The 22,218-nt window shown below is 43.1% G+C and overlaps 3 protein-coding genes across 4 annotated transcripts in view; all 3 read right to left on the reverse strand.

Annotated features, from left to right (window-relative positions):
- The window catches only part of LOC126556871 (brain tumor protein), a 138,181-nt gene extending 121,662 nt beyond the window's left edge, over positions 1-16,519 (reverse strand). Inside the window, exon 1 of the mRNA XM_050212415.1 lies at positions 16,514-16,519. The gene's annotated coding sequence lies outside the window, so the exon portion shown is untranslated. The remainder of the gene's footprint in view (positions 1-16,513) is intronic.
- The window catches only part of LOC126557203 (MICOS complex subunit Mic60), a 92,351-nt gene that overhangs the window by 56,356 nt on the left and 13,777 nt on the right, over positions 1-22,218 (reverse strand). The window contains exon 7 of one of the 2 annotated variants that reach the window (XM_050212888.1): positions 16,223-16,233. The exons of the other annotated variant lie outside the window; for it this stretch is intronic. The gene's annotated coding sequence lies outside the window, so the exon portion shown is untranslated. Of the gene's footprint in view, positions 1-16,222; positions 16,234-22,218 lie in introns of those variants that run through there. 2 annotated transcript variants of the gene reach the window in all.
- On the reverse strand, positions 876-16,033 carry LOC126558684 (transmembrane protein 235). The gene is made up of 6 exons (XM_050214734.1): positions 15,882-16,033; positions 10,661-10,790; positions 2,269-2,419; positions 1,996-2,194; positions 1,101-1,266; positions 876-1,019 (listed from the first exon to the last, which is right to left on the reverse strand). Exons 1-6 carry the CDS (start codon positions 16,005-16,007, stop codon positions 913-915), a joined length of 879 nt encoding a protein of 292 aa, XP_050070691.1. The 5' UTR covers positions 16,008-16,033; the 3' UTR covers positions 876-912.

A 22,218-nucleotide genomic window follows, 5' to 3' on the forward strand; every position in this document is an offset into this window, starting at 1 on the left:
AATACTACACTAACGTTTAACTCTACATATCCGCATCATAATACATAAAGAAACAAACGTCCCGGTACGCACGTCGACCGGAAGAACGATATGCGCACCGGGCGTCCGTTTGGACTAATATAACTGGATGAATAGAACGTGTTATAAGGCGGCAAAGAAGGTTCATTAATGGAACAATTCGCTGCGACTGCGAAACAGGGAATGAAGGGCAGGTTGGTTGGTTGGTTGGAAATCGATTCTTAGAGGGTAGAAGTTAATGCGTGCGCACTGCGTTAAAATAGAAACCGTCCGTCCACCCCTCTCAAAAGGGTCTTTATGATTTGTTTTGTTGGGTTGGAGGGTTATTGTTTAAGTTACTGGTTACTTGGCCAATTGCAGGCAGGGAAACATTTTAGGGGCTCAGAATGGGGAGTATTGAAGATGGCGATCGCTGTTCGGAAAATCGAACCAAACCATGATCGGTATCGATCATCATGCACCGGATTTTGGAAGACATTTTAGACAGCAGGAGAAGTAGTAATGGAATTTCCCTGGGGCTTGTTTAAATGGGTGGGTTGGAGAAATATTGAGTAAAAGTTTTCACGATCATTGCGCACATTTCCAATACATTGTTCGACACGGGTGTGAACGAAAAAAGAGATAACTAACTAGGTTCGATTGAAAATTTTCGATGAACCTAAAGGCATCACATCAACGTGTCACAGCACGCGGTACACAACAACTGCTTGTGGTCGAAAAAAATTCAATCAGCGCGTGTTTCGCGTTGGTTTTAAGCTTTCCTCTTGTTGTTTTTTGTTTCCCTCATCTAATTTTGCTCTTCTCAAAAAGGAAGCATTTTGATGCAACTGCGCTTTCCGTCCACTTCGCCTCGCATTCGACATAATGCTGCATTTAGCGGTGGAAAAGTTTTACTCAATAGTTGTACGGTCCGTACTGCGATCCGTGGTAGTATGGCTGCGGATAGAGCTGGGGCTGTGGGAAACCACCGTAAGGGTAGGGAGGCTGCTTTTGGGGGTACACTGAAACGGGAGAGAGCAGGTTAGCGATGTGAGCGAGGGGAAGGTGGGCACGGTCGGCGAGGCTAGCGTTCGGCGGCTTACCGGGCATCAGATACTGCAGGTTCAGCTGTTCCTCCTTTTCGCGTTCGCCCCGCAGGCAGACGGCCGCACCGGACAGCAGGATCGATGCCAGCAGGCTGCAGGCCACACCGGCCCAGGCCACAATGTACGACCAATCGTACGACAGACGAGTGTTGTCTCGAAGAACCTGTGGATGGATGGGTGCAACAATAGGGAACGTGCGTTAGAACAGGGACCTTGAGGTTGCCGGGTAAAATAACTAGCCAAAGGATTATCTTTCAAACACATACGATAGCATAAAATATAATTTTAAGTTAATTATGCTTGATTTCAACATTGGGAAAAGCATTCCCTCAATGTGAGTGTGATTCATCGTGATGCCCGATGTAAAGAAGCCTATTTGAATGTGAATGATCACTTGATCCATTTTCAGGACCTCTGGACCTTCAGGATCCTCTGAAGGTAATGATTTTCTTTGATCTTCGATTGATCTTAAGGATATTAAGATGGTCGGTTGGCGTTCGTGCCGAATGTTTCTTGCAACAGACTTATAAGATTAATTGTTCTCTTTGTGTAGTAAATCGTAGATAGACGGGCGCTGGTGTCACAGACACCACAGGGCAGCAGTTCAACTTTAATGAAGTCAAATTTGAACCATTTTCATATCTGCTTGGCAGTTTTACCCCATTTTACCCCCTAAAGCCTCAGAGTAATAAACCCATCAAATCCTAAGTGGTTCTTGAGCTGGGCACAATACTTAGAAGGGAGAAGAGTGCCTCAAGATGTTTAACTTCTACGCTCGGGAATAGAGCTGGTTAAATTATTTTGACTGTCTTATTTTTGTTCCTCCAAACTGACGAGATGTTTGTCTAGTGAGGACCAGAGCTTCACTAAATATTTACTCTACAATACTTACAGTATTCCACTGTTGGTAGTATTCCTCGCCGACGACCTTTTCCTTTTCGAAAAACTCAACCGTGTGCCACAGACCCATCGCACCAGCGGCGAGCAGGCAGGCGGTGAGCATAAGGATGGCGGTAGCCGTAATCGCACCGGCCGAACGCTTCCAGCAGCCCGACAGGCCAGTCCAGAAGGCACAGAAAATGACAACGAAGCTGCAAAACACAACACACGGCGAGGGTAAAATAAACTTCAAACAGTTTAGGCGTTTTCGTAAGCGTAAACTTACCTCAGGATAAAGGCAGCAATGACGGAACGTGCCAGATGGAGTCGGGTCATGATGTCATCGGTAAACGAGTCCGACTCCTTGTGCTCTTCGTTCGCGGGGAAGTAGTCGATGTTGGAGCAGTGGGTTTCGACCGGTGAAAGATAGATTTGCACTGTAGGAAAAGTAAATTGAATTTGGGGAAAATATGATTAGTAGATCAGAATAAAATAACGCAAAAGTATTGTTGCCATTAATGGGAAAATGATCATGCATTCCTGAAAGTGTGTCATCTGTTGCATTGTTCCATTACCGGTTACGTTTGCCGCTTGCAGTAGGGCGTCGGCTAATGCCGAAAATTTCTATTTCCCATTTAAAAACACTCATTCCGATCGTATCCCACACGCACACCCGTCACTCATCGATTTAAAACGATGCGATCTACACTTAATGGTGAAATAAAGAAGTGTGAAATGAAAGGTGTACTCTTCAGGAACGAGATGAATATCCACGCATCGTGCATCCCACCGGCACACACGCCGCCCCGAAAGGGCGTGCACCACAAATCCAGGCCAGCAGCATGCTAGTCCCGTGCTCCCAATTCACTCGCACGTAGCCATAGCCGGCCCAAAAATTCGAAACGGAACTTCACACCCTTTCGCACCGATTGATTGTGGTGCACCGATGGTAAGTGGGTGCATTGTGTAGGTTGGAAAATGTGAAAGATCGGGCGCGATCATACCGCGTCGTTTCACGGCGAGATGCAAAATGTCTCGCCAATATTGAAAGATAATGCGCGTGCCGCACGTTGTGTCACGCTAGCGATGCAAGTGAAAATAAAGAAATTAAGCGAATTAGAAACAGGTTTCTCTTCTCTCGTTCGGTGAGCCAAAAAGGGCTCATCATTCTCATATTGCACCGGTAAATGCATAAATGAGTGAAGGAAGAAACAAAATGCAATTTGCTATTGATGGTCGTGAAAGATGGAGAGATACGCAGCGTGCGGTACTGCGCTGCACAAAACGCTGTGCCATCATTATGCGTTCGTTGATCTTTGTAGCAGCAAATGTCGATCGTTTCTTCTTCGATGCGCAAAAGTGATCGAATCTTTTTCTTTTGCTGTTCGTGCGCCCACGAAAGGCGTGTGTGCGTGTGTGGGCAGACGGTGTGTTTTAAAATGTCGGTTTTTTTCTTCTTTTGCTAACAAAACCGGCCCTCTTTGCATAGAAAATGGCATGCGTTTTTGGTAGCCGATTTGCGTTCCTTGGATGGGTGAGTTTGTGTATGTGTGTGCGAAATCGGTACCGTTGCGCTTCCCAAGTAATTGTGCTGTATCCATTGCAGTTACCGGAGGCCTATAAATCAAATGGTGCAATAAAATAAAACACCCTCGACCACAACACTTTCTTTCGGCTCATACAGACGGGTAGATTTCGGTGGATCGTGATGATGATTGTGGTACGAAGCAGAAAGTGAGAGTGCAAGTGATCGTCTAGTGATATGAGCCGGGGGGGTTGCAGAATGATTCATAATTTCTACGCTGCCAGCTCATTTTGCTATGGCAAACACTCATGGAAGCAGCAGCAGCAGCAGCTTGATTGGCCGACCGGTAAATGATGATGTGGAGAGTTCCGATTTCATGCACGGCGCGGTATAATTTGTATGAAATTTGTTTTCTTAATCGTTCCGTCAAATAAATAGTGCTTGATGCAGTGTATGATACATGTACATTACGGTATAATGAGATGAGAGAAAATAAATTTCTTGATGGTTTTAATGAACAAATTTCGCAAAAAAATGAGATAGAATTATGTGCGTTATCATCAGAAATTGATTAAATTGTAAAACAAGGCATTTGTTTAATCAATTTGCAGCGAAACCGCGTTGAAAACAACAATTTGCGCTAATTTGCGTAATGTTAGGTGCAATTTTTTTTCTATTATTTTTGTGTAGAATATACACAATATATATATTTTTCTAATATTTTTGTGCAAATGGTTGAAATGTAATTAAAATAAATAGCCGCCAATCGGTCCAATTATGTTTTGGAGTTCAAATTCAGTCTTGTTTCTTCCTTTCTTTACTATATTTTATTTTTACTCGCGTCTATGCCCCTGCTCTAGCTGCTTGCTTTGTGGAAGATCTTCCTCCTTGATTTTACGACCTCCTGTCATTACTGACTTACCTAACACAACCAACACTTAGCTAAACACAAAATCCTACGTACAGGGTGACGATCCGGATGGGATTCAATATATGGTCCAGTCACATGAAAACTGGCCCTGCTATTGCCAAAACCACCGGACTGAACCAGCATTTTAAGGTCCTAAAAACAACTCAACCGGTCTAACAATTTTTTGAAACAAAGAATTGATGAATTGTGTGTTTACTTGTATCATAATTTACTATTTACTTTTGGTATGTTTACTTACATTATAGTTTGTGTTTACTTGCAGATAACTTCATTATCAAGATCAACAGAGTCACTTAGTTTACCGGGAAAAATAGTATTAAAATAACTAATCACATCGATCAGTAGTCTATGTTTTGTTTTAACCACAATTCATCAGAGTACATATTTTGTTAAGTGTAATTCGATCTTTAATTCAGTCCGTTGTTAATCTTGACGTAGTTCTCTTTTGTTCTACATTAAAAAGTTCTAAATGCACGCTCGAAGAAATTTCCCAACAATATCTGCTCAATAAGCAACGCAAATAGATTCGCTTGAGTTTTCAGCCAACCTACCTTGCCAACTATTTGCACACCAAATGATCTCCTCACACAAAAAAAAAAAAAACAGAAATAAATAGCACCAAACTTGAGAAAAACAAAATCGGTCAACCTAACGAACCGCAACATCGCACTCATAAAAATGCTGTCACTGTTATAACGCAGAAGAAGAAGATAGGACACAACAAAAAAAAACCGTGCAACGTGACGCGATTCACAACGGTACCAACCTCTACTACTCACCGATCGCATCACGATCAGGCAGGCAAACCACCACGGCTCCCATCACTTCCACCACACGCTGCCATGCCATGCCTCCAGCATGACTCAATCGCAATCGCTAACCTTCAAAACAATAAGCCTACTAATGCCGGTCAAACCATCGCGAATGAAAATGCTACCCAATCGCTACCAGCCCTGGGTGATGGTTTGCCGGGATCGTCCATATCAAGCGTCAAACGTAGTACCAACCAAACAAAAAGTTCACGCTAGGTGGAGAACAGCGCGCCACAATTACGCAAACCGCGCGAACATGTGTCGGTGGATGCGTCGTGGGTCTTCTTTTTTCTCGCCTCGGATTGCTTCTTGAGCGGCATCAACAATGAGCCCCATATGTAGCCTTTGGCAATCGGACATTGGGGCACTCGAAATCAAATGGTGCACACCATCTGGGTGTGTGTCTGTGTTGCAAAGCCGGCCATATTGGTGTCAACAATAACTTACCTTCAAAAAATGGCCACATCAGGATGAAATATTTATTATTACTTTACGATTTGATCGCAAAGTACACAAACACAATATTTGGATGACACGCACGCACACGTATGAATGATGAAGCAAATGGATAGTAAAAAGAGGACATCATAAAGAAAAATTTGCAGAAGGCAAGGACAGCAAACGGCAATCGAACTAGTGACAAGTTTTCCGCCAAACCGATTGTGCATTCACCAATGACATCGCACCGTTTACGTACGCAGTCGATGAGAAGGACACCGGATAACAAGTTGCAATCGTGTTGGACGAATTTTAAATTGATTACATCAGTTTTTAGGTGCTATTTTTAAAATGCAACGTCGATGAGGTCATCGGGTAAAGTTTGCGATGAAGACGAAATAAATTGAATCGTTTGTAGCGACTGAATAATTAAATCAGCATTCATCAACTGAACCCGGACTCGGACAGCTGAATGACGAAATGTAAACAACGGCAGATCAAATGTCACTGCTGACAACAGGCAGCAGTTTAGTAGAACGATGCTCTAGGTAAGATCTAAAGCCGAAACATTTCTGAAGCAAGTTTTTCAGCTTTTTTGGCGCCGCACGTGTTTTTCGCCAGGCACATGCTAAAGCTTAATTAAGCAGGTTAATTAACCGACAGGTTTACTCATGGAAAAGAACTGTTTGCCTTCAATGTACCGCAAGCAATTTTCACACACAAAAACAGCCACATTTTCCGCACCATCAAATGAGAGTAAAAGGTGCCAAATGGTGGAGCCCAGCAGACAGTTTAGAGCCGAAGGAACAAAATTACCAAGAAAAACAATTTGCAAACCAGAGCCCCTCAATGGATGCATTATGTTATTTTCCCCCTTTCTGTGGATCGCGAATGTATATTTTCCATTCATTTTAGGCCACCAGTTCGAGCCAGTAGTCGATACGTGTAATAGTGTGTCCCGTTCTGATCGCGATGCAGAAATTCATTTACGCTACGTGCAGAATACGTTTTCGTGCTGTAGCTTGTATTTTACCAACGCAATATCGATGAATTCATGCTCGGTGTGCGTGAGGCTGGCGTTTTTGTTTTCTCTCCATTTCATTTCATTCAGAAAAAGCTTGCCATCACAGCCACAGAAACAGTTTCCGTCCAAGTGGCCGCCCGCATTGTTCGACCTAAATCTTGGCTCCTCCGTTTGGCACCATTTGGAGGCGACTTTGGGCTAAAAGAAGCATCAAAAAGTAATAACAGCAAATGAATGAGCAACACCAGAGCCGTTAGGCGAAGATCTAGAGAAAGATTTTCGGACAGTGCTTGGTGTTGGGTTTGATCGCATAGTGTCGTCGAAAACCGTTGATCATTAATCATGTTGATTCTGTCGCAGTACCGTAGATTCGATTGGTTCCAATCTGATGAAAACTGTTTGTCTAATGAAAAATGGTTTTTGGTAGACTTATGGAAAAGTTTTGATTTTAATCTTCCTTGGTGTATTATTAGGTGTGAAAAAGAAGTATAGGACACAGTTATAATAACAGTAAAGTGGGACAGTTGTTAGCATAATTTGTGGTTTGAAGCTCATGCAATTTTCAAATGCAAAAATAAAATCCTTTTCAGCAAAAATGCTTCCATAAATTAAATATGCCTCTGCTCAAAAGTATCTTTTCCGAACATACATTATTTATAGAAAATAATATGATCATGATAAGCAACCATTCCACTGCATTACTTAGCTCTTTTTTCTAATATTTTTTGCCTTGCCTCTTTGAAAAGAATGACTTTGGCTCGATAAAAAGTGTTTTCTACTAACAAACGAAGACGAAGCCACGTATCTAATCACACAGTACATCGTCTTTCATCCGCCCCGAAAGAAATAATTTCCTTTCTTTCTTTTAAACCACACTTTTCGCACCGGAGCAGACGTAAGATCGTAAGAACTTTAATAACATTTCGCAGGCAGGGCAGGGCTACGAAACAAAAATCGATCTTAAAGCAAACCAAAGGAAAATCAACATTGAAGCAAACAAAAAAAGGAGGTTAAAATTCAATTAATACCATCCACTTTTACCGTACCGGATTCGCCTGGTTTTAGCGTACAATCTCCGGTGGTGGAAGAAAAGAAAAGAAAAACACACGCACACACAAAACCTGGGAGTGTTCTTAGTGCGGCTGAAGAAACTCATTAATTGCGCATAAAATTGAGAGGGAGTGAGTTCCGGAAGGCTAACGAAATTCGGGTAGAAGTAATTTCATTCAGTTCGCTTCTTCTGCTTGCTTGTCGAAAATTCTTTTTTTTTTTATCACAAAATTTGTACCGCTGCTACTGCTGCTACTGCTGCTGCTGGTTATAAGATGATTTTCCGGCCTTCCTTAAAAACCGTCCCCGTAGGAAGCTCTCCTTACCACATCATTTTACGTAATCGAGCATTTTCGCTATCTCAGCTTTTCGGACGGTCAGGTTAGGCCACTTTTGCCGCTCAAGTGAAACCGTGTGGTGAAGCAAGAAAGGCAAAGAAAAGTACAACGCACACACAACGTACCATATTTTTTCCTTGCTTCAGTTAACGCTGCCAAGCAAAAATCAATCTTGTTTAACTGGTACCACCAAACGGGCAGAGGGCAACGTCTTTAAGGAAAAATTGTTCCGTCTCCCGCAATTTACCGCCTCGGACGCCCCAAGAGATGATTGGCTGTGGAACGCCCGAAGGAGATGATGGTGCATACGATGACCTAACGTGATCCCTTTCCCCTTCGAAAGTGATCGTTACAAGCAGATAAAGTGAGCGAGAGCAAGCCCTCGTTACAAAATGGAAGAAAGCATAACTTGTGCATGAATGGATATTTGAGCCGTGGTCGTTCATTTAACGATCCATACGGTTCCACGTCTGCTGGTGGTGTGACTGATTTTATGCTGCTTTTTTTGCGCGCGCGGCAGGAACCACACACTATCATCGAATTTTCACCAAATGTTCGTTACGGTGCGGCAGCATAACATTGCCAGGAATTAGAAATCGCTAACAGTTCGAAAAGGTTCAACAAGAATCCGCAACGCCATAGCGCGGCTATAATTACACCACCGCTGCCAGCAAGCGGCATAGCGATGGAGAGAAATATCGATTTTCAAGCAGCCTTTTTAAGTTTTGCCGCAAGCAAAACCTGGCACGATCTTGCTCGAACTGGTGTGACGGGTTGTCTGGTTGACCATCCCTAAAAAGGACCTCGGATTGTACGCGGGCACCGTTGCAGAGCATAATTTCTCATTCGAACCGAATTTCACTTTACGACAGACAGACGCCATAAAGCGTACAGCCGTCACCTTCAACTAAAGGTGAAATGTTTGGTGTTGAACACCGAAAATTGCACCTTTCTTTGCTCCCTGTTTATGCTTGCACACTGGGGATCGTTTAGGTTTATGTTTCATCCCATTTCGAATAAAATTTACCATTTTTCCCATGGGAAGAAACCGGAATGGTTTCCATTCCATTAGCCGCCTAATGCTGGCAGAGACAGAGGCGTATCTTTCAAAATACAGAAGAAAACAGAACAAACAACCGTTCAACAGGGGGTTTTCATAAGTATTCAGCGCTGGGTGGCCGTGCGAGGGAACGCCCAATTTAGTGGCTATTAGCATCTTTCTCTCCTACGAACCTCTATGCGATGTGATGATGCGCCTTTCAGGCATAAAATGCGATGCTAAAAGATTGTAATTGTTAATACACTCGCCGATCGTTGCAAGCAAAAGCACGGAATCTCAAACGAAAAAAACGCGTGAAAATGAAAGGTTTGAAGGAGAAGATTTTCCCCAACTCTTCTGTACAATCACAAATCATGGACACGAGTCTGCGGAACAAAACATTCCGATGCTTGGCATCATATTTCTATGAAAGGCCAGCGTGTTGAATTGTGAACGATCAAGGACGACGGAAATTCACTCCGTTACGAAAAAGCCCGCTTGAATAAATGTTCCGTGAGAACGTTTAGCCGCTTGGTGTGGCAACCTAATCTTATTCCAGGACCACGAATTTATCAGCTTTGGAAATGTTCTATTATACAAAAAATCGCCTCAATTCCTAAGCCAATGAACAAATGCAGGCGAAGAAAAAGCAAACACACATATCCCGGAAAAGCTCAACGCTGTAAACATCCTGTGATGCGTGTTCGATGGAAGTGGCTTTGTGAGTTCGATGTGCAATAAAACTCACCCCCAAAAAACGAACCATTCTTACCCAATTCTCAAAGCTTCTCGTTCGGAACAATTAATTCAAATTTCCAGGAAACGTTCAGCGAAGCAATTTCAGCATCACTGCCAGTAAATGCCAGTAGCGTCTTTTATTTTTTGAGTAAGAAATTGAAATGATGCTGCAGCTCAGCTGAAAGAGAATACATTATCTTTCGTTTTGTCTTTGTCTACGTGGTAGAGATGTGGTGTGAATCCAACCGACTTCTTCATCAACCGATCCGCAATACGCTTTGGAATGGATGGATAACCTACCGCCTCAATGCAGGCCCATTAGGGTAGTTTCAAATCAAAGTAGGCAATGGAAACGTCACTAGATCGGCACGATCGTTTCCACGCTTGCTTGTATGTGTCGGTAGCAAAAAGACGTACAAAAGACTGTGAAGGCCAATCTACGGCATCAAGCGACGAACCTCAAATCTCGCATTATTGTTTGTGAATCTTTTTTTTTCTTTCTCTCGTCTTTTGCTTTTGCCTGGCTATTTGCTTCTCGGATGGAACATTTAAGTATTGAAAACTTCAATCGATTGCTACCTGTGTGTGTTTTGTGCATCACTTATTTGCTACCCCGCTTCTCTTTCCGGCCACGAACAAAAAAGCCAATCTTTCAATGCGATCTTGCTGAATAATTGATTTTTTTCGTGAGTTTCAATGCGCTTCTACAGGGCTACGTGAATTTTCGGGTAAGAACAAAACCAAAACGATCAATCGATTCTAGCAAAGCATTCGGAAGCTTACCGGACGATGCTGGCGGACGCTCTTTCGGGTAGCAGTACCGGAACAGGCCACGTGTCCGCGTGTAGTAGATGAGTCGGTTGTTGAAGCTATCGGTTAGTGCAGCGGCGTCCGGATGTTTTGCAATAAAATTCTGCAAACAGAGAAACAACCCAAAAGGGAAGAGAAATGAATTTAATAGCTGTATAACGATAAAAGAAAAACACAAACTATAAGCCTGCGGCTATAAGAGATGAAAATGAAAGTTTTCGAATGATGGGTGATTTATTTCTCTTGTGTGAATGTTTGTGTCTGCTTCTTTTTACCCGCTTTTATCGGTGGACAGTTTGCCTACTGGATGGTCAGCGCGTAAAAAAACATAAAAGATGACGTTGAAAGAAGAAATCCGCCTCATCCACTTCAGCTTGTAGTGTGCTGAAGCAGATCAGTCTTTCGCCTTCCATTGATGGTTGTGTCCTTTCCCACAAATTACAAGGTTCATCTCCCGGACGTTTGCGATTTGTGCAAAAATGGAGGCCATATTAAACGTAAAGAGAGAGTGATAGGGTATGAAATTGAGTGAAGAAAAAAAAAGCACAAACACACGTAGCTCCATCAACGATTAACCACCATCGATGCACTTGATATGGCACGAGCGGCACTTGTGAAAGTGGATGGTGGTGGATCTGAATCGCTGGAAGAAGACGCATACGCTCACACACGCATGGGGCAGCCTCATCCGGCCGAAACGATTACTGCCCGGCTGCGGACGGCGTTTTCCGCTCAAAGCCATCAATCAGCTTAACCGAATGGCGATCGTGAACAGGATCGGAAAGCTTCAAGAGCAACATTTTTCATAAACATACACAAACGCGCAGCTTATGAATGTAGGCCATAATGAGCATGATGCTACTACTAGTGTTAGTAGTATTAATAGTAAAGTAAACAAAAAACAGAGTAATGCTAGAAATTGAAGCATATAGAAAGACACCAACTGAAAAAAATCGCACACACACACACACACCATTGAATCCAGCGCAAATAAATAGACCAGACGGTCGATGCACATGCACCAAAAGGTTAGTGAACTGAGGCGAGCTTCGGCGGTGTCTCGCGCTTCGTGCAAGATGCAACGGCTCTCTGCTACCCTTTTCTACACCTAGGTCTTCTATCGGAACGCTTGTTCTCTTCTGCTTCCCACTTGCAACGGTCAACTCGATAATAACTGTGCTACGAGGTTTCCATTGCTTTACACCTGCAGATTAATGCTGTTACAGTACCCGTAGGCTCGAGAGGCGATAATTACCACCCAGCTTGTTTAAAATGGAGTGTTTCTTTGTGTGTGTGTTTTAATTATGTTAAGCAACAACCGTAAGTGTGTTGTTTTAGTAGAATTTTCTTGGATCATTTCCTTGCATGGGGCTTATCAAACACGTGTCTAGCTTAGTGCAGGACCGAAGGTGGGTAGAAGAAGGAAAAGCAAACTGCAACTGCATCGGATCTAGAGGTAATTATGGTTTAGCGTTTGCTCGTAAAAAGCTGCAGCTAGTAGTGGAGGATAGTTAAATGTTGTACTTGACATTGGCATTGGAACATAGGCTGCGTCATGATCTTTTATCGCTGACTCGCTTTGAAATAGATGAATATTAAATTTTAATGTTCATTTATTATAGTAAATCTTCAAGTTTATGCTCATGTCGATTACAATTTCACTGCAGTTTTCAATGTTGCTACTTTATTCAATGTTGTATTAAATACATTGTCGAACATTACAAATTGCTGATAAATAATGAATGTTTGGACATAATTTGGACATTTGCTTAAGTTTAGTTTAAATATTACGGCTCAGTGCCGTATTCTTAGCTCTTCTTGAGCTGATTTTGCATAATTTTCTCCTTGTTTTTAGCCTTATACCGGGCTGAAAATTTAACCCATTATGTTATTGTTAATTGGCTTTATTTTATGATTTCGTTTTTAACAGATTACATGTTAAAAACATTTTTTTTAATGATATAAAGAGGCTCAAATAGTTCCGAAAAATTTAATAAATAAATATGAATTCTTTATTATCAATTTCGCTGTTTTGGTGTATTTTTTAAATTATTTATTTGTTTATTTATTATTGAATATTGTCGCCGTATTGTCATATTTTCGTTACAATTATTTTAAAGATAATGTAAAACAAATATTTCAAGTATGTAGCGGTTTTCTAGTTTTTAATGATGTCATTACGAATTTAAAAAAAAAAGTTCTTACCATTTTATTACAGAGAGATACCAAATTTCATGCTAAACGACAAAAAAGTACTACCAAAAGGCATATTTAACCACCCAACACAATTTACTTAATATTTCAAACACTGCTCTACTGCAAAGGTAAAAAAAAAGTGTGACTACAGTAACAGTGACTGCCTTTGCACAATTCTTTCAGCACCAAGGTGTTAACAAAAAAGCTCACGTCGTTCATTCATTCGCGTTCACCGCCAGTTGAGCAAGTTTTACGCTACGAGAATGAGTTACAGACCGTTTTGCGTTATTTACATTTGCCAACCGAAGCACACAACAGTTATATGCATAAGAAAATAAACATCTTAACGCATGGGTCACGCACTTTTCATGCTTTGTTTTCTCTTCTTTCAAGCACAAGCTCGAGTGGCACAACTGTGTGTGGATCCAAATGTATCTCTTTTTTTTCCCAGCTCGTGTGTGCTAACGGAGCACGGAGTTTTCTCTCACAAGAACCTTCGAAATGCTACGTTCTGCTGCCGTCATGCATTCCAATGCTTGGCCCAAGCCCACACAGCAGAACAAGAGCCCGAGCGAGCGCGTGCCAGTCTGTTTGGATGAAGTAATCACTTCACGAAAATGGTTTCAACTGCAGAAACAACACCCCAATGTTGCTAGGCCAATTTTTGTCGAGCTATGATAGTTCGTAAGAAGAATGTGACCGGATTGTTTTCGAGATGTGTGGCAGTTCGATGTTGTGTTCTTTCGTTTTTTTTTTCGCCGTCATGCTGATATTTGCTTGTGCGATTAGCAGTTATGAACAGTGCGTTTGTGTGAGTGAGTGTATGTGTGCCTTAGTCTTAGAGGCTTTTCGGTTTTGACATTCCAATTTTGTTCCCGCTTCAGATCGCTTCCAGTCACAAGGGCACCTCTATTGAACGTATGTGAGTATGCTATGCTAATCGCCGTTTTCTACGATCGCTCACGATCACATGCCGCGTGTCGACAGAATATAGTACAAACCCGCAGAAATGTGCTCCGTCCTCTGGGCCATATTTTTGCCTCGGAGAAGCACACATGTCTGCATACTGTTGCTTTGCTGCTAAAAACCAATTCCAGCGCACTCCGTTAGATAGAGCGTAAAAAGCAAGCACACCGCAGCAAGATCAGCCCAAGAAGGGAGCAAAGGCACTCGTTCGTGCCCAGAGAGTGGAGAGAAATTGTGAAAGAGAACAGAGACACGCAAACAGGTAGCTCGCCTGTGCTGGCTGAGGGCTTGCCAGCGAGACAGGGAAAAGGAAGTGGCCCAGGGAACCGACCCGAAGGAAAAGTGGAAAAACAACTTGTGGACTATATTTTTTTTTTGCTTCCATTTAGTGGCTAGAGGTTGTATGTTTTGTGTGGTGTTTCTTTTACGCCTCTTGCAGCAAGGCACCTCAACTCTCCTGCTCACGTACGCCCGAAGCGAAAGGCAAAGCAGGGATTAGAAGATCTGCGAAGTTGTGTTTGCAGCGCACAGGACTCAAGCGGGCAAAGGCAGGAGACATACGTACGTGTACGTCTGGTTGGGTCGGGTTGAAGTCAAAACCAATTGAGGACCGGTTGCGTGCCCAAGAACATGCCCGTTCCAGATGGTGTGCTAAGAATGCAGAAGTTTGTGTTTTTTTTTATTCGTCCGCGCTCTTGGGATTGGTGGCGGATTGGCGTTGAGCAGCGTAGGTTGAACCATTCGAAGCCGGTTTTGACGCAACAATCAGTACATATGCTTGCCAACCAACAGTACACTCTACTCGCTTTACATATGAAAAACATTTCAAACGCTAGAAAGTGGATTGGCTTAATCATGCAGCACATCCAGCCACAATCAAATTGCCACGAATCAATTTGGAAGAAAGTTGGGCTGGAATTTTCGAAGAACCACTCAGCCACACGCTGGTGACATCTTTAATTTGACGGTTGCTGCATAGGTTTATGCGTTCCAAACCTACCACATTCCCGAGCCTCGATTCATTTGTATGCAAATCGATCGTTTCGATTGTTGGTGGGTCGCTTTCGTCGATCGACCAACAAACTTATGCTCACATACACGCTGAAAGAAAAGTTCAAAATGTAACACATTCAAACTCGCCCCGTGGTATTACTTGTTTAATGTCTTCCTCATCCGTAAACACGTTCATTTGATGCTACTTCGTACCGTCAAAAGAAGCAGAAAACATAAACAGTACGAGTTGTTTAACTTTTCATCCGGCTGAAGCCGTTGGAAATGTATGCACCCGGAATAATTCCTTATTATGCGTCAAACAACGAGCCTGATGTTTGGCAGTATCGTATTGTTTAATGTTTTGAGTTGGAATTTTCGGTGCACCCGGTACAGGCGTCAAGGCCAGACACCGACCCGGGCATGGTGGTGGCTGTTATTATTATGCATCCGTTCTCATGGTTGTGGATGATTGTCCGCAAATGAGCCGAGTTTTTATAACGTGGTATACAGAGCAAAGCACGCGAAATGATTGACCGTTCCGTTCCGGTTTGACGTTGTCAAGAGTCAAGGCAATGTGCTAAAGACATAATTGGATCTTTGCACTTCATTGCGGCTTTGATCGGATGAGGTTATATTGCTTGCTCACGGTAAGAATTCCTTCGTGAAAAGCTTAAACGAAACTTATTAAACATTGCATCCACAGCAAGGGATACCACACGGACGGGTAGTGTTTCGTGCAGGAAAATAGAAAGTTTCTATTGCACTTTCCACCACACGAAGGGGTTTGTTGCTTGATGTCGCGCACAAGTCTCCGTGTCCCATATCGGTGTTTTCAAGCGCGATGCGCGATTATTGTTTATGCCGTACAAACGAAACATCGTTCCCGTGCAGTGTAGTTTTGCCATTTTGATGCACGAAAACATAATATCAACCTCTCCAAAAACAACGACAAACACCCAAGATGTGTGATGCAAAAAAGGGGTTAGAGAAAGAAAGCGATATGGCCACACTTCTGACCGCTCCCTCCCTTCACACGTACCTGTATGTTGGTCCGCTTCACCTCATAACTCTGCCAGTTGTCTGTGGAGAAGGCGATTGCCAACAGGGCAACGGCGATGATGGCGGATATCGTCGCGAGCGACAGCGTTACCGCACTGCAGGGCATCTTGGAAGGTTTGGCTGTTTGGCGTTTGCTCTTCGCTTGTTCTCTCGCTCTCTTGCTGGTGATGGTGGAAGATGATGAGGCTGATGCTGCTAAAGCTTCTTAGGGCTTGATGCTGGCAAACGATCGTCGATGCACACACAGACACACAAGCGCGCCACTACAACAACACACTGGGCGAACACAGGGCGCAAATAATATACAAGAAGATAGTAATACAATCAGCAAGCTCGGGTTTTCCTCCGTTAGATGACGCTTTCTCGATGATAAATACACACACGCACACACGTGCGTACAGCAAGTATCAGGTTTGTCTCTTTGCAGTGGTGTGAAGATCACCACTAAGAATGGAACGTTGTTACGTTGGCACGGAAAAAAATGAGCTCGAATTTATATCCTGCACGTCGTTTAATGGGCACATTCCTGTTGAATCAGCAAATGCACGCACACATACAGACAGAGACACACGGTGGAAATGCACTATAGCACACACAAACACACACGTACACCACAACCACCACGCAAAGAAGGATCGAATGATCCTCCTACGGTTGCGGCCTCAAAAAAATCTAAACGGCCTCAATCACTGCCAAAGTGCTTATCGCAGATCGATTTCCGTTCCGTCGGCACCTAGATAAACTAGATCACTGCGGAACGAACGGAAACCCGACCGAAACCAAAAAAAAACAAAACGCACCACGGCCACAAAATCAAATTGGCCTCTTTTCCTTTTGGACGAGAAACACTCGAGCCTGCACAGAATAAAGGTGCATATACACACCTAGGCACACGATCGCACACACCTACTCACACGCATGCAGGCACACATACACACATACACTCGTATTACAGATGGATGATGATGGAGAATAATAATCGCAAAACGTGAAACACTGGCACTGCTAGAAGCTGGTTCAGTCCGACATCTTTGACCACTGCTGCACGACTGAGAGAGGCGGCGGTACGTACGGGCTTTGAACGCAACCGAAGTTTCTCCCCGTGTGCGAAGGGGTGAGTTTTTCCCTTCTTCCTACACTATATCCAGTTTAGGGGCAGGTTTGTCAAACATGGCCGATCGCCATAGCGATCGCGGTGACGACGATTGGTTTTTTATGGGTGATTTTGGTCGTGACGATTATCAGGTGATTGTATATTTTTAAGTAATGATAAAAATGGCTTTTATTAAAACTATATTTTGAACAATTTTAATTATAAAGGAAAATTTTTCATTCAGGGCCAAACTTTTTGTTGTACTAAATTAACTCCAAAGATAAATAACACTTCATACATTTGATAAGTTTCTTGTTGAGCTTACTTTCTTCAAACGACTTCAATTTCCATACAACATAAGAAGATCAGCCATCTCTGGTACGTTGCCAGCGAACACCAACACCTGCGAGAGTCTTCGAAACACAGGTTCAACGTCTCAAGAAACTTCTCACGAAAACACGCAGTCGATCGACTGCTGCTCACTCTCTGCTACACAAGTGCCCATACCCATACCATCGCAGCCATCAACCATTCCGCGGTCTAGAGAGCCATAAAATGCGGGAAAACAGAAGCGAAAGAAGATTCAATTTAAAGGAAAGAAAACAACGACAAAAAAAAACACATCTCCAGAGGAATGTGGGCTTCCCGTTTCTCGCGCTAACTTAACATACACTCTCTCACCCACATTCACATACATACACACATATATATTCACATATACCTTTTCTTCGATCGCGATCAACCCTTAGCGATTTTTGCTACCCCAGTGTACCGATGTGTAGATGGGAGAGATTACAGATGAATAATTTCTTATCGATGCGTGGCAGGGATTGGCGACGACTGGTTTCACCGGTACGCTGCAAGGTACCTCACCCAGCTGACCGTCGGCGAACGAGTCACCTGCAGTAACCGGAATGCCAAAGTGAAGTCGGTGGGAGAGCAAATCTGGCAAACAGGTAGTATAGCTGTTACGGGTAGGACTCGCTGATTTACAATCGACAATTATACTGTCGAAGGGTTTTGTGTCGCAGTGGGACATCTTTGGCATGTATGAACACGTATCAGAGGGGATCGTTGGTACGAGGTGTGAAAACAACGTGCCAGAATCCTTGGTTTAGCAATTAACATCCCAAAAGGTCCTGTTACACCTGTCATATTTGGGAATTTATTGAAGGATATAGATTCAAAGGTATTAAGGTATGAATTTATTCCTTGAAAACAGGTATCTGCAGAGAATTTTATTAACACAAGCTAAAAATGATACAATGTAATACTACTATTGCAATGTAATAATTGCGATAAGAAGAGAGAAGTACTGCAACAGTGACAAAATGTAAATAAAAGTATACTCTCCACACCTAGGGTGCGGTGTGTCAATTTTCGATCATTTATTAACGTGCCCAACCCTGCAGCACATACTACTAAATTGTGCTGCATACCGGTTCCGTTTTTTTCTTGGTGCTTGAAAAACTTTCTACCCATCCCGGTATCCCATCAGACGACGCGACCAAGCCACCGAGATCGAAACAGTGTTGATCGAAAAAGTCAACCAACAAGCGACGAACGCTTACCGCACAACTTGCATATCGTTCCTCACAGTACCTGATGAAAGGCCTCCCTTTTCCTTCTCCTTGGTTGGTTTATTTTTGCGTCCCCAGGTCCCAGACATTCATCGCGAAACAAAAAAGACATGAACAATCCTGACCATCCCCATCCATACACACTCTCACACACACACACACGCGCGTCTTTTGGGCTCGGAACTTGTCAACAAGGAGAGAAAGGGTTCAAAATACCAGAAAGGGAGTTGTTTCAAAGGGAGAAATACATTGTGGACAACAACGTGCTGGTATGCCGTATGACGACTGTGTCGACTGCTCTGGAGTAGCTACCATCAGTGGTCGCGCGCATTCGAAATTGCCAAAGAGAAAGGTGAAAAGTGTAAACCTGGTGGAAGATGCGTGTTTTGTCCCAATAATGGAGATGCCGCCGTAGGGGTTTCACAGCGTACGGCCACATACGCCGGCGGTTAATAGCGTTTTTGTTTGTTTCACTTATTTGTGAGTGACCGGATCCGCATTTTGTTTGTCTATTTCGTCTCAGGAGGAACAGTTTTGGTGCAGCGTGGTACGATCGCAGGGTGTGCACCCAATGATGATGATCGTGATGGTTGAAACAATCGAATCATTCATTCATTCATTCATTCATCCCGCTGTTCCACACTTGAGGGTAGTTTTATACAAACAATTGTTAGGAACGTGGAGCGGTTTTGTTTGATAATTTATGTAACTACTGCTCACGGTTTATGTTATGCTTCAAATATTAAGTCGGAAAGGCGTTGTATAGCAGTCAAAAAAATATAGGATGATCGTGATCGCCTGATAAGTCTAATACTAATCTGGTATCGAAATTCCATGTATGAGTGCATAGAAGTTTTTATAAAATTTTGAATAAAGCATGATGCATTCGCAGAACATGCATCATGCTTGTTCTGCGGATTCGAGGGAAGATTCAATCTCAACGTAGATTCACTATAAATATTAACCACGACGCATAATTTCTAAGAATGTATTTCTCCCTTTTAAAGCATGGAGGAAAAATACAAAGGTCCTCGGAGGTCAGGCCGGCCATCGAATGGCGCTACTATCGAAATTACCACCGGACTACCCTATAACTGCCTAATATTTTGTAGAGCCTCATTATTAAGTAAAGTTAACTTTAACCTGTTGCCTGTAATGTGTAACTTTAGGCTATTTCGACCAATGATCCGGTGACCCATGTGGTTTTGTCCTGCCTGCCATGGTCTTTTCCATCATTTCAGTTATATGCAGACAATTTCAACTTCCCATATAATTTTAAGTTTTGTTTGAAGCACCATAGGCCAGTAACAAGCGTAAAAAGAAATATATTTTCAAGAATAGCACCCAGAAAGTAAACGTTGCCATTTTTAGTGCGTGAAAACGCTCATTTCCTAATCACAAGCTATCGTACTTTTACACAGAGGCGGATTTTCCTATAAACGGACTGTGCGGTGGCGTGGGGCCCCCACCTCGAATGGAGGCCCCGAAGAGAATCCCAAAACGAATTGGCTAACGGCCAAAACGAATTCTATTCTGGCGTAGTATTCTGGTAAATACTGGCGGATCTGATTGATGGGGCCGCGAAAGAAGCATCGACTTCCGGTCAGCACGTTTGATTAAGTGGATGAAAGGGCCACGGACGATTAGGATGAAGGTGTATCTATTGCAACCACTCGCCGGTCAGCACACTTTAGATTTTGCTAAAGCCTAAAGCCGCTACTGCTGGGTGTTGGGCCTCAATGTCCCTTCCGCTTCCCCGCTCCGCCAAGAACTCCAAACCCATTTTCGATCATTACATCACAAGGGCAAAACCTGCCTCTGCTTTTACACTTTTGCCAGGCCCATGTCATCTGACAGACTTACGAGGCCGTAAAATATCCCAACCTTAGGGCCAGGATTTAAGAATCGTTCCCGATCCCAGACAACAAGGAAATTGTTGCACAAAATTACCATTAGTCAATGTCATCAATATATGAGCAGTCACATTATATTATCTTGCTCAGTGTGAGCAAAACTGTGACTAGAAAAAGGGATTTACGTCCTTTGAAAGCGTTGCCTATAAAAGCGGCCGTGTGAAGACTGTGCTGCTCTCTCCTCTATACAGCCCTTTCACAACCAAATTAAGTCGTTGTTTTAATGCATTTTTTGAGGTAATCTAAAGTGCTATATACTGACCACAGTTCAATTCATGTAGAAAAATAAGAAAGCTTGTAATGCATCTACCGTTTTAAGCCATGGAGTCCTTGAAAGGATTTCATTATTTAAAATTGAAGCTTTGAAGAAGGTTCTTCTGGGACAACAATCACAAAACACTAAACCTAAATTAGCTGTGAGATTGGTTTTATATAATCTTTGCTTAGCATTAGCGTTTATATTTATCACCCTTAGTCTCTAGATTTCATGAAATAATCGATCATTTACATTCCTCCCTACATACGCGAACGCACTCGATCGCACTGCCGAAACAAAGCCATCGTTTAACCAACCATACAACACGAACACGTACTTCCATGCCCCAAACCAATCCTTCCGGTCCGGACGAAGGCACTAAGCAGCATTTCACTTTCAATTTCACAAACACCCCGCACGTGGGGAGACCCCGGGGTGGTGAAAATTAGTCAAAAGCGCTCACAGCCGGTGGCCATTTTCGACAACGGCTGGGGCATGCCTGTGCGGAGCGAGGTGAATCGAGGTGCTGCAGGAAGGGATTAAATAGTGAAATGGAAATCGTACACACACACACACACACACCTCACCACACACGTCTTCCACCATCTATCCGACCACGGTAGTACCTTGTTAAAAATACAAATCCACTTTTGGCCACTACTGGTCCGATGCGCGGAATGAGCGCGAGATACAGCTTCATCGGTTTTCGATCGAAAGTCAAGCGCCGTACTTCCTAGGCGTCGAAACGTTGCAACGAAAAATGGCTTCGAATTTGGCTTTGCTTTCGATTTCTATTGGCGTGTGCGAAAACGCTCAGTTTCTCCCGAACTCCCGGGTTGGACTGGCGGCAGTGGCTAGTAAGGGGCAGCCACTGGTGCGATCAGGTGTGCCATGGTTGAAATTGGTGGCCCTTTCCACCGGAGGGGCACACACCGAAATTTCGCCAACCAAAAACGTGCCATGCCGCTGTGAGATGGCGAGGGAAGGGTGACAGCTGCACTTTTCACCAAGAGCCGTGTGGAATTCGGGCGCGAAACCGGATTAGGTTCTGCGATGTGACAAATGGTGGTGTGGACATGTTGTCTGGCGTTTTTAGTTTTTTGTTTTTTCGTATTTGGCATTCAGTTACAACAGCTTGATCGAACTGTTTTGGAATGTGTGGCACCCTAATGTTATGGTAATTTGGCACGACTAATTATACTTTCTTCGATAGGGACCCGTTGAGATCGAGGCTCCTCATTTGGTCATGGGAAGATTTACAATCAATCAAACCGTGGTTGAAGAAATGTTTGAGCAAATGCCACAAATAAGTGAGAATAATGTAATAAATAACAAGGTAGTATAAAAACGAAAGGAAGAATAAGGTTGAACTTTCTTACATTTCTTTCATTCAAATTTATGAGAAATGTTTTAAAGGTTAAAAGGAACGAACTATTGATGACATGCGTGTAAAGTTTACTAACCACACCTTCCTG

The sequence above is a fragment of the Anopheles maculipalpis genome, chromosome 2RL, assembly GCF_943734695.1.
Source record: "Anopheles maculipalpis chromosome 2RL, idAnoMacuDA_375_x, whole genome shotgun sequence".
Classification (NCBI taxonomy): domain Eukaryota; kingdom Metazoa; phylum Arthropoda; class Insecta; order Diptera; family Culicidae; genus Anopheles; species Anopheles maculipalpis.